Raw genomic sequence first — 12,558 nt, 5'->3', positions numbered from 1 at the left:
TTTCGGTCGGCCTTGAGGAAATTCTGGCGGACCGTTCAGCGCCTCAGAAGGGGGAAGCAGTACTCTGCCGGCACCGTTTACGGTGTGGGTGGGGAGCTGTTGACCTCGACTGGGGACATCGTCGGACGGTGGAAGGAATACTTCGAGGATCTCCTCAACCCGGCGGACATGCCTTCCATTGAGGAAGCAGAGAGTGGGGACTCTGGGGTGTGCTCATCCATCACCCAAGCCGAGGTCACTGAGGTAGTTCATAAGCTCCTCAGTGGCACCGGGGGTGGATGAGATTCGCCCTGAGTACCTCAATTCTCTGGATGTCGTAGGGCTGTCTTGGTTGACACGCCTCTGCGACATTGCATGGAGGAAGGGGACAGTATCGCTGGAGTGGCAAACCGGGGTGGTGGTCCCTCTTTTTAAAAAGGGGGACCAGAGAGTGTGTTCCAACTATAGGTGGATCACTGGACCAGCTCTACACCCTCCGCAGGGTGCTCGAGGGTTCATGGGAATTTGCCCAACCAGTCTACATGTGTTTTGTGGATCTGGAGAAGGCATTTGACCGTGTCCCTCTTGCTATTCTGTGTGGGGCGCTCGGTGAGTATGGAGTCCGGGGCCCTCTATTAAGGGCTGTCTGGTCTCTGTATGATCGGAGCAGGAGTTTGGTTCGTATTGCCGTCAGTAGGTCAGACTTGTTCTCGGTGCATGTTGGACTCCGGCAGGGCTGCCCTTTGTCACCGGTCCTGTTCATAATTTTTATGGACAGGATTTCTAGGCGCAGCCAGGGGCCGGAGGGGATCCGGTTTGGGAACCTCAGGATTTCATCTCTGCTTTTTACGGATGATGCTGTCCCTGTTGGCTTCCTCGGACCGGGACCTTCAGCATGTGCTGGGGCGGTTTGAGGCCGAGTGCGAAGAGGGATGAGAATCAGCACCTCCAAGACCGAGGCCATGGTTTTCCACCGGGAAAGGGTGGCGTGCCTTCTCCGGGTGGGTGGAGAAGTCCTGCCTGTCAGGTGGAGGAGTTCAAGTATCTCGGCGTCTTGTTCACGAGTGAGGGAACGATGGAGCGTGAGATTGACAGGCGGATCGGTGCAGCGTCCTCAGTTATGCGGCCGATGTACCGGACCGTCGTGGTGAAGAAGGAGCTGAGTCTAAAGGCGAAGCTCTCGATTTACCGGTCAATCTACGCACCTACCCTCACCTATGGTCATGAACTTTGGGTAGTGACCGAAAGGACGAGATTGCGGATACAAGCGGCCGAGATGAGTTTCCTCCGCAGGGTGGCTGGACGCTCCCTTAGAGATAGGGTGAGGAGTTCGGTCACCCGGGAGGAGCTCGGAGTCGAGCCGCTGCTCCTTCACATTGAGAGGAGTCAGCTGAGGTGGCTTGGGCTTCTGTATCGGATCCTCCTGGACCCCTCCCTAGGGAGGAGTTCCAGGCATGTCCCACCGGGAGGAGACCCCGGGGAAGACCCAGGACACACTGGAGAGACTATGTCTCTCGGCTGGCCTGGGAACGCCTCGGACTCCCCCCGGAAGAGCTGGAGGAAGTGTCTGGGGTGAAGGAAGTCTGGGCATCTCTGCTGAGCCTGCTGCCCCCGCGACCCGGGAACGGATAAGCAGAAGAAGATGGATGGATGGATTTTCTTTTGTTTATGTCTTTTTAAAGGTGGTGGTTCAAGAGCTATTGCAAAGTTGTACAGTGTTTAGTCATCCTACGTGACCACAAGATGGCATTGTTGTTCAGCTCCTGGAGAACCTAAGACCTCTATTGATCATTGCAGTAATTAAAGCAGCTAATTATTTAGTCATCACTGGGTATAAAACACATATCTTAGGTTGCCCCCTAAGATTATATGAGATGTTTACAATTGTCTCATTCATTTTTTAAATAACATCACGAACAGACATGTGATTTAACCCAACTAATAATATTAACAAGTAAAAAAAAAGGTTTGAAAGCAATGAAGTAAAAAAGTGCATAATAGGACTAGAATTTTATTACTTTCATTTATTTTCATATATTTTTTTAAATAATATTTAAAAGATTAAGAGGACAGTTTATGCATGCAAAAAAATCATACATTGTAAACAACTGTATAAAAACTGTATAAAAAGTCATGTTAATTATCAGAGTTAATTACATATGCTTGCAAGTCAATTCTGTACCTTTAAAAGCATTACAGGGTCAATCTTAATGGATTAAAACACAATGTACTTGTTGTAAACACATTGTTGTAAAAAGTAAAAAAGATTTGATGCAGTTCAGTGATATTTGAAATTATTTTTAACCAAACAATCAAAGCCATGAATTTATTTCAGACTTAAAGCAAGAAATTAAAAAGATACCGTGCTGTTTTCTAGATTGTGTAGCACCATTTCTTGTTCATGGTTTTCAGTTTTTTCTGCAGCTTCACATTGAACTGTTCCCTCAGAACTTGATCCATCTCCTCATCAGTAATGTCTCTCATGTCTAAGACGTCAACACCTTCCTCAGGCTTGTACGTGACCTCGCTGTAGGTCCAGCCAACCAGAGCTTTGAATCCTGCCGGCGTCTGCAGGGAGCAGATGGACTTGTTGGTGAACAGCGATGTTGGGTCTGTTTGAAGAGCTTGGTTCCTCTCAATGAAGTGTTCAGCCTGACGAGGCTCCAAGGTGAAGCAGTAGATCTGCTTCGTCAACTGTCTGTCCACCAAACTGGATTTGGCAAATTCTGGATTGACAACCTCTGGTTTTCTCGCCGTCTTCTCCAGCACCCACATGTCTCCTCTGTCGACTAGTCGGAAGATGCCCGGACCCTGTGGTTGATCCTTTCCAGAGATGAGTTCCAGGGGCTCCCAAACTTGGGATGACATCCCGAAGCTTACGTCTGCTATATAAGGCTTCCCATCAATTATAACTCTGAAAAGGATATGATCCTCTCCGGAAGCGAAGTCGTCGAGAATCTTGTTGAAAACTCTGGAAACCAAGGTCGTGGTGTCGTAGCCCATTTCCCTCATTACCCATCCAAATAGGATGTTGCTCTCAAGGCACCAGCCCCCACGGCCGCTCCTCACTATCTTATTGAAAATAGCCTCAAGTTCCACAACGTTCCTCTCCCCACAGTGAATGCTCAGGTTTTCAAATGGGATTGACATGACGTGCAGTCTGTGGATCACAGTCAGCGTTGCAAGATCTCCTTTCTCATAAGAGCCATGGAAACCAATCCTTTGGAAATACTCCTCCAAATTCATCTTGCCTGAAAAATGAATGACTCAATTAATTTATTGGGCCAGTTTAGTAGATATTTATGCACAAATTTGCAAACCATCTTATCTGCATCAACTCTCCTACAAAAAAACTACCATAGATGCTCTTGATCCTGCTTAATACGGGCACTGATGGAGTTTAGTTGCATTTTCTAAAAGCAATATATGCAGTTGAATTTTTTTCATTCAGAGAAAACAATCAAAATCAGAACTCATAAACATTCCACAACCAATTATATCATGAATTTGACACATAAGCCAGAACAAATACACCTTGAAACAAGAGATATGTAGCTAAAACGATAACTCATACCTCAGTAGAGCCGTTAAAACGGGGTATTCTTTTGTTGAGGCAGAAAAAAAAGGAAAACTGAAAGAGTTTTATGTTCCCGCTTATAAACCTAAGCATATTAGAGATTATCAAAACAGAAAATATACAAATGCATATCTCAGTAAAGACGCACATGCTACTGTCAGCACTTCAGAAAATATAATTGATGGTTGCTGACCCCAGCACTTTTCAAAACAAACCAACGCCCATCCACACACATGTTGCATAATAAGACATCATGTTCTGCCCCACAACCAAAGTCCCAACTATCTGACACAAAGTTGTGTTTTTGCAAAGTCATCTCATCTGTGTGGAATTGCTGCAACACAAATTTGTTTTGTCTTTTTAATATATCAATATGTACTGTTAATATTTCCTTGTATGTAGTTGTTTTCTTTCACTTTCATACCTTTAGTCACTAAAGGTATGAAAGTGAAAGAAAGCAACTACCGGTACATACACTAAAGTTTAGTGTATAATAACGTAATACATAAATACAATAAACCTATCTGAGAGGACCACATAGTTGTTGACCCCTATTTTTTGTTTTTATATAAGATTAGTTATAGACCTTATGGAAATCGTCAAAACTGTAAGTCAGAAAATAAATTAAAAATCCATCAAGCCCAATAGCGCTCGCTGCGTTTTGTTTTTTTCTGAACAATTCAGCCCATCGATCTGTCTTCATTAAATTGGATAAGGATTTAAAAAGTCTTCTTACCTTTAGACTGTGACATAATCTGCCCCTTTTTGTGTTTTGTCGGTGTGTTACAGAGTTGAAGTGGCTGCCCACAACTTTAGTGCGGCTGGTAATGTTAGGAGATGCAAAACTAAACTTCGTCAAGTTACTCAACATGTGCCGTATTTTTTATTTTTTCATTTAAAAACATGTAATATCAAAATATCCTGTATTGTGTAATATTATCACTGAGTAAGGAGTTGACTATGTGGGTTTCATTGTGTCATATTTGTATGAAAGTTGTTAAAGGGGAGAAGACAATTTAAGGGACTAAACTGAACGAATATGACACTTTGCAGTGGTGAGGTCCAAAATAACATAGTTTTCCTAAATATATATTAACTTAATTAGCTATTCAAAGTTTAAAAGAAACTACAAGAATCTGCACTATTCAAAACTTTTTAATGACCGGTTTTATTCTGAAGGCAAGGTTTCATACCGGAAGCTACAAGTTACATTAAGCAAAAACAAAGCGTTCTCATTTATCTTTCAAAATAAAGGTTTGATGCAAAGAAAAAAACACAAATACGAGTGTTGTGTGAAATTTTAATCTTCAAATAAAATAATACTATTTTTTGTGAACATTTACATTATAAAAAAATCATTTTCTTGTCTTATTGCTTCCACTAAGATCAGATACTTGACAGCTAATGGCTTTTATTATGAAGGATCATGTGGTTGCATTTAATGTCATGATCACTGAGTAACAAGGAAGTAAAACTCTTTACATCCATGGTAGAGTTACAGAGCGGTTTTTGAGTGATTATAAGCAGAAATTTTATACTCTTGCTGCTGTTCTCTGAGGAGTTTAGTACCGTCGAATAAAACGTGAGTTATTCAGCTGTCCAGAGGGCAGCGTTTGTGTTAAATGCTTCAGCATGTTGCACACTAGGACTGTAAGAACAAAAATCCTTACGAGAAATTAGATTAATCGACTGTAAAGTCATATACTTGAATACATTTGACCTATCACCTTCTTTCATAAGTCTGCAAAGAGCTCAGTAAGAGTTGCATCATTTATGGATGAGCTGCTTGTATTAAGGTTTACAGGAGTCTCTTACAACGTTGCTATCAGACAGAGAATAATAATAGAGAAAGTTTATTGGCTATATTATGACTAGTATGACATATTAGTTTTACAAGACCAAAACACACCTACAGATATGATAGATCTATATTATTTACTATGTAAAATCTTAATAGTTTGTTTCTTTTTAATTTGTTTCTTAACAGAAATACCTGTTTGGTAGCAAATTATCATTAAAATAGTGTTTAAAACAACTAAAAATCCAACCCGTCCTAAAATGTAGGTCTGGTAATGTGGGGCAAGACTGTCACAAATAAAGATTGCTCCAAGAACCATCAAATAAATAAATAAATACATTTAATGGGGAGTGTTTTTTTTTTAATGAGTTCAAGTAGGTTTTAATGAAAATTAATTGATTTTGGGGAATAAGGCTGATGATGATTCGCATCTTATTTGTCAATATCTTTTTCCTTTTAAAAGTTGCGTTGTATACGTGTTTTAAAGCTGGTTCTCATTTTCCACAGGTTTTTAAACTTCCAGGTATCCCATCTCGACATGGAACGTGCAGGTGGAAACACGTTTTTAATAACTGGAGGATGCGGCTATTTTGGTTATCGGTAAGATTAGTTTGATATTGTTTAATAAACATCTCCAAGTGGTTCAAGAGTCCTTGTGGAGTTGCTCTGTGGAGTCATGCTGCACGACCACAAGATGACAGTGTTGTTCCAGGTATCCTAGCTGCGTGAGCTCTTGGAGAACCAAACAACACTGTGGATTGTGGCAGAAATTAGAGTTTAATTGCATTACATTCATTAAAATTGTGGAATTTTGTGACTTTCATTGAATTTCTTATTTATTTGTTTTAATTTTCAGTCTTGCTTGCTCTTTACATAAAACTGGAGCCAAGATCCTCCTCTTTGATGCCATGCCTCCGAGCCAAGAGCTTCCTGAAGACATCGTGTTTGTCCAAGGTGACGTGCGTGAATACGGACAGGTTGAGAAGGCGGTCACCGGGGTGGACTGTGTGTTCCACATCGCCTCTTATGGCATGTCCGGTAGGGAGCAGCTGAACAGACATTTGATCGAGGCGGTCAATGTTCAAGGCACGCAGAACGTCCTGAGGGCTTGTGTGGAGCACGGGGTGTCCAGGCTGGTTTACACCAGCACGTTCAACGTGGTGTTTGGAGGCCAGGTAATAGAGAACGGGGACGAACGGCTCCCGTATCTTCCCCTCCACCTTCACCCGGACCACTACTCCAGAACCAAGTCCATAGCTGAGATGGCAGTGCTGAAGGCCAATGGCAGTGCGCTGACGGCCGGCCCCGGGGTGCTGAGGACGTGTGCGCTGCGCCCCGCTGGTATCTACGGCCCTGGAGAGCAGAGGCACCTGCCCAGGATAGTCGGCTACATCGAGAGGGGCGTCTTCAGGTTCGTTTACGGGAATCCCAGCAGCCTGGTGGAGTTCGTCCACGTGGACAACCTGGTGTCGGCACACGAGCTCGCTGCAGAGGCCCTGACTGCTGAGAAGCAGCACCGCTCTGCGGGCCAGGCCTACTTCATCTCAGACGGGAAGCCCGTCAATAACTTTGAATTTTTCAGACCTCTCGTCGAAGGTTTGGGCTACCCCTTTCCCAAAGTGCGCCTGCCCATCTCTCTGGTTTACTTCTTTGCCTTCCTCACAGAAATGATCCACCACTTCGTAGGCCCCGTCTACAACTTCCAGCCCCTGCTGACGCGCACAGAGGTGTACAAAACTGGAGTCACACACTACTTCAGCATGGCAAAAGCCAGGGTGGAGCTGGGATATGAGCCGCAGGAGTACAACCTGGAGGAGGTGGTAGCGTGGTTCAGAGGCCGAGGACATGGAAAGAAATGTCAGCGATCTTCTATCGGTAGACTGCTACTTGACGTCCTCTTTGTTTGTGCCGCCGTGGCCGTGGCTCTCTCTTTTCTTCCTGTGGTTGGAAGCTGATGAAAGGATAAAGAATCACCGTGGAGTCATATATGCTGAATAAGACAGAAGAATGATTAGATACTTTGATATGTTTACATCTGGATTGCAATTATGGTCCAAGACGTTCAAAATGTGCATTTTTAACTTAGACATTCTGCGTATTTTCCATTTAACGGTTCAACAAATGCTACCTCTTTTTCCCACAATACTTAGCTTTTAGAAAAAAAGATAACCTTTCTAATTTACTTGTTTAACATTTCTTTTTTAATGTCGTCTTTTCTTCCTAAAATGTATCAAATGAAAGAAATAAAAGTCTGAGAAGGCATACATTGTGGAGTTTTAGTCAAACAGTTCTGAGCGTATATAAAATCTGTAAATTGCAGTTTACAGATTTTATATATAGGCTGAATTGTGTCTCTGTGTTTTAAATGATTAATTTATAACAGCCTTTGATGGAAAACGTTTTGTAGGCTTAAAACAAGCTCAAACATCACCATGAGCTCAGCTTTCTAAAATATTTTTTGCACAACCTGTTTCAATCAACTTATAAACCATTCTAATGCAGCTTGTTCCTTTATATGCAACCCCCCCCCCCCCCCCCCAATATGCATAATATAGTAGTTTGTTGTGGGCACTAGCCGAATGTGCAGTTTTTTAGTTCAAGCCACCATGAATTATGTTTGCACATTACACAAAAAAATACAAAAAAAATAAACATTTGCATGAACTCAAGTTTCCACGGATTGTTTGACGACTGCAGCCTTTTTCCTTTCCGGGGAAGAAGGAGCCGGACCAGGTGAGGCGTGCTTTGCGAGGTATTTCAGTGTGCCCGGGATGAATGCAGACGTCCCCTTCCCTCTAAACTCTTGTGTTCAGACCCGGCAGCCCCTTGCTGAGTTGGTCGCAATCATTGTTTCTCTGCAGCATTAACCACATTCCTGAGAGGCGCAGCGCATCCCGTCTTCCTCCACGCATTCCTTTCAGGCGAACGAGTCCGCTCTCCAAAACGGGATTTTATTCACATTTTCGGGGTGCCAAGTACGCTCAGATCGTCATGGAAAAAACTGGACTTGGTGCACGTATGATTATGTAACCCAGTTTGAGTTCTGCTTGAAAGGCTTTCAGTGGGGGGAAATGTGGAAGAAAAACCAACAAGGAGAAATTCCTCCGCGCAGCGCGCCATTGACTGTAAAAGACCTTTCAACTTAACAAAAACTGAAGTTGACAAACGTATCCCCGTCGGGGCCGAGAACTGTGAGAAAGAGTTTGTTGTGTTGTTTAGTGTTTTTTTTTTTTTTTTTTTTTTTGTGGAGAGAGAGAGAGAGAGGGGGCAGCGGGATAAGGAGGAGCAGCCATGTGGCTCGCCGTGGAGGCTTCGCGGGTTGCGCGGCTGCAGCGCGGCTGCGGTTGCGGTGTGTTGTTGTGATTTCCATGTGAGATGCGAGCAGCGCTCCGCGGAGAGCTCCTCGCAACCAAACCGACATGGAGCACTTCCAGGAGGAGCTGGGGCTCCTCATGGAGGACCTCTCCCTGTACGACGCGTATAAAGACGGGCTGTTCCCGGCGGCGCGGAGGGAGCTGGTGGTGAACCCGGACCTGGACTTCTCCTCCTCCCCGGGCGCGCAGGAGCCGGTGGCGGCGGCGGTGGTGGTGGCGCACGGCGGCTCCTGCGCGCCGGAGAGCCTCACCAAGGTGTACGCGCCGGAGAGCCTCACAAAAGTGTACGCGCCGGAGAGCCTCACCTGCGGGAGCAGCAAGGTGTACGCGCCGGCCGCGGTGCGCGCCGCGGCGGGCTGCGGCAGAGCCGCCGCGGCGCCCGGCGGCGTCGCCCGCTCCGAGGTGGCGCAGCCCTGCTACAGCGGGGAGCGGCACCGCCGCTACTCCCTGGAGGTGCAGCCGGGACATCGCTACAGCACCGGCTCCACCCTGGACGGAGCGGTTCTGCACAGAGCAACGGGCAACAGGTGCAACAATAAATGTACATAAGGGAAATAATGTGCAATATCTTTCACTCACTGCAACGTGCAATTATGTAAATATCCATCTGTAGCCTAAATATCCGTCAGTTATCTTTTTTTTTATATAGGCTACTAGTATTTCTTATTATTTATCTTTCTTATTATTATGATTATTATTATTATTGTATACCAGTTTACTGTTTATAGTGTGTTATTATTATTACTGTGTTATTACTTTTACTTTTTCTATTGATGCCTCTTGTTTTTGCACTATCCCCTTTGCTGCTGTAAACTGCAAATTTCCCCTCTGTGGGACTATTAAAGGTTTATCTTATCTTATCTTATCTTATCTTATCTTATCTTATCTTATCTTATCTTATCTTATCTTATCTTAACAGCGTGTGCATCCCCGGGCAGGACGGCTGTGGCGAGGACTGGCGGCGCCGTGGCGCGCAGGACGCGCGCCACGGCGCCGCCAGTCCCCGCCAGAGCCTGGCCGTGCCGGGCCAGGACCGGCACCAGCAGGACCGCAGCGCCCGCTCCAGCTACGCCAGCACGGCCAGCGACAGCAGCAAGCCGTCCAGCCCGCGCACCAGCGTGAACAGCAGCTGCGACTGCTGCAGCAAGCCCAGCAGCAACCGCACCAGCGGCATCAGCATGGGCTACGACCAGCGCCACGCCAGCCCGCGCTCCTCCAGCGCCCGCTCCAGCGCCCGCTCCAGCACGGCCAGCCAGTACTCCTTCACCACCACCAGCCCCCGCTCCAGCTACTCCGACTCCCCGCGCTGCCTCGGGCTGGAGGCGGCCATCCTGCACGCCGCCGCCGCGGCCGCGCCGCTGCTGCTGGCCAGCCCGCGCTCCAGCATCTGCAGCCAGGACGGCAGAGCCGGCGCGGGCTCCAGCATCTCCAGCCACAGCTCCCGCAGCTCCCGGAGCTCCCGCAGCTCCAGGGGCTCCATGAGCGCCTACCCGGACCTGCCGCTGCAGGAGCCGCCGGGCCCGGGGGACTCCAACCGCCTGCAGCTCCAGGCGGTGCCGGAGCCGGTCCAGACGGAGGTGACCGCGGGGTCGCCGTCCTCCTTCAGTTATGGGATGTCCACCAAGGCCACGTCCTCCTGCAGCCAGAGGTTCAAGCTGCCCTACCAGGTGACCCCCAGCCGGGACAGCGGGCCCAGCCAGGCGGAGAAGCGGCTGGAGGCGCTCACGCTGGAGCTGGAGAAGGAGCTGGAGATGCACATGAAGAAGGAATACTTCGGTAAGTCTTTCTTTTACATCTCCCATGCACAAGAAAGTCTCACCTTTGCCCCCAACCCGGCTTTGTTTGGTGCTGGATGGGGTTAGTCAGTGTGTGTCTCTGTGGTCCTCAGAACTTTCCAGTTCTTAGTAAATCAGTTTTCATCTTGCATATTGAATCAGTTAAGGACATCCAAGTTATGTTAGAGTCAGAGTCAGAATCGGAAGCTGCATGATCATCATAAACTGTGAAGAGATGGAAATGCAATTTTGGAGTCACTGCAGGGGAGTTCCACTTTCAAGGTGTCCCAAAGTTTCATCTCAGGTCACCTGTGATGTTCAGATCTAATTCCTCCTAAAATCCCTGCATGGGACGCCACAGAGCAACCATGAAGCCAAATTTACCGTGCAATTTTGGATTATGACATAGATAATTATATGTGCTCCTGAAAGGAATATTTTGGGAAGTCTTTCTTTACATCTCCCATGCACAAGAAAGTCTCACCTTTGCCTCCAACTCCTTCATTTCTGCCTCTGCCCCCCCCCAACCCGGCTTTGTTTGGTGCTGGATGGGGTTAGTCAGTGTGTGTCTCTGTGGTCCTCAGAACTTTCCAGTTCTTAGTAAATCAGTGTTCATCTTGCATATTGAATCCGTTAAGGACATCCAAGTTATGTTAGAATCAGAGTCAGAATCAGAATCGGAAGCTGCATGAGCTGCATGATGGAAATGCAATTGTGGATTGTGGTCAAATGCACTTTTGGAGTCACTGCAGGGGAGTTCCACTTTCAAGGTGTCCCAAAGTTTCATCTCAGGTCACCTGTGATGTTCAGATATAATTCTTCCTAAAATCCCTGCATGGGACGCCACAGAGCAACCATGAAGCCAAATTTACCATGCAATTTTGGATTATGACATAGATTATGTGCTCCTGAAAGGAATATTTTGGTAAGTCTTTCTTTAAATCTTCCATGCACAAGTTTCAGCATAAGAAAGTCTCTCCTTTGCATGTTACTCACTTATTTCTGCCCCCCCAACCTGGCTTTGTTTGGTGCTGGATGGGGTTAAGTGTCTCTGTCCTCAGAACCTTCCAGTTCTTAGTAAATCAGTTTTCAACTTATTTTGCATATTGGATCAGTTAAGGACATCCAAGTAATCAGTTAGATCAGAAGCTGCATGCTCATCATGAACTGTGAAGAGATGAATTGTGGATTGTGGTCAAATGCACTTTTGGAGTCACTGCAGGGGTGCGAGGTGCAAGTTCCACTTTCAAGGTGACCCAAAGTTTAATCTTGGATAACCTGGGGGAGATGTGATGTTCAGATCGTATTCCTCCTAAAATCCCTGCATGGGACTACACAGAGCAAGCATGCAGCCAAATTTAACGTGCAATATTGGATTACGACAGAGATTATTATATGTGCTACTGAAAGGAATATTTTGGTAAGTTTTTCTTAAAATCTCCCATGCACAAGTTTCAGCACAAGAAAGTCTCTCCTTTGCCTGTAACTCCCTCATTTCTGCCCCCCCAACTCGGCTTTGTTTGGTGCTGGATGGGGTTAAGTGTGTGTCTCTGTGGTCCCTAGAACTTTCCAGTTAAATACTTTTTTGTGCATAAAGATATTGCATCAGTTAAGGACGTCCAAGTTATGTTAGATCAGAAGCTGCATGCTCATCATGAAGTGTGAAGAGATGAATTGTGGACTGTGGTCAAATGCACTTTTGGAGTCACTGCAGGGGTGCGAGGTGCGAGTTCCACTTTCAAGGTGACCCAAAGTTTCATCTCTGGTAACCTGGGGGAGATGTGATGTTCAGATCTTATTCCTCCTAAAATCCATGCATGCAGCGGTGTTACTAACATGACATTTACCATGCAATTTTGGATTATGACAGAGATTATTATATGTACTACTGAAAGAAAGTTTTTCTTTAAATCTTTCATGCACAAGTTTCAACATAAGAAAGTCTCTCCTTTGCATGCTACTCACTCATTTCTGCCCCCCCAACCTGGCTTTGTTTGGTGCTGGATGGGGTTAAGTGTCTCTGTGGTCCCTTGAACTTTCCAGTTCTTAGTAAAT

At 45.9% G+C, this 12,558-nt stretch overlaps 3 protein-coding genes across 3 annotated transcripts in view; 2 read left to right on the top strand and 1 right to left on the bottom strand.

The window, feature by feature from the left end:
* Positions 1-2,126: 2,126 nt before the first annotated feature.
* LOC133421465 (arylamine N-acetyltransferase, pineal gland isozyme NAT-10-like) lies at positions 2,127-3,225 on the bottom strand. The gene has a single exon (XM_061711087.1). It carries the CDS (start codon positions 3,223-3,225, stop codon positions 2,353-2,355), a length of 873 nt encoding a protein of 290 aa, XP_061567071.1. The 3' UTR covers positions 2,127-2,352.
* A 1,795-nt stretch (positions 3,226-5,020) lies between these two features.
* Positions 5,021-7,489, top strand: sdr42e1 (short chain dehydrogenase/reductase family 42E, member 1). The gene is made up of 3 exons (XM_061745650.1): positions 5,021-5,138; positions 5,862-5,954; positions 6,211-7,489. The coding sequence occupies exons 2-3, from the start codon at positions 5,893-5,895 to the stop codon at positions 7,307-7,309; spliced, it is 1,161 nt and encodes a 386-aa protein (XP_061601634.1). The 5' UTR covers positions 5,021-5,138; positions 5,862-5,892; the 3' UTR covers positions 7,310-7,489.
* A 655-nt stretch (positions 7,490-8,144) lies between these two features.
* The window catches only part of wtip (WT1 interacting protein), a 35,911-nt gene continuing 31,497 nt past the window's right edge, over positions 8,145-12,558 (top strand). The window contains exons 1-2 of the mRNA XM_061745627.1: positions 8,145-9,255; positions 9,648-10,504. Of these exons, the coding sequence (XP_061601611.1) occupies positions 8,774-9,255; positions 9,648-10,504 (1,339 nt within the window). The 5' untranslated portion in view covers positions 8,145-8,773. The remainder of the gene's footprint in view (positions 9,256-9,647; positions 10,505-12,558) is intronic.

Source organism: Cololabis saira, chromosome 2, assembly GCF_033807715.1.
Source record: "Cololabis saira isolate AMF1-May2022 chromosome 2, fColSai1.1, whole genome shotgun sequence".
NCBI classification, from domain to species: Eukaryota; Metazoa; Chordata; class Actinopteri; order Beloniformes; family Belonidae; genus Cololabis; species Cololabis saira.
This window is presented reverse-complemented; position numbering and strand designations above follow the sequence as displayed.

Coding starts and splice junctions, on each gene's coding strand:
- sdr42e1 (XM_061745650.1), top strand. CDS start 5,893: ATGGAACGTGCAGGTGGAAACACGTTTTTAATAACTGGAGGATGCGGC. Junction 5,955..6,210: donor TGCGGCTATTTTGGTTATCG/GTAAGATTAGTT, acceptor TTTAATTTTCAG/TCTTGCTTGCTCTTTACATA.
- LOC133421465 (XM_061711087.1), bottom strand. CDS start 3,225: ATGAATTTGGAGGAGTATTTCCAAAGGATTGGTTTCCATGGCTCTTAT.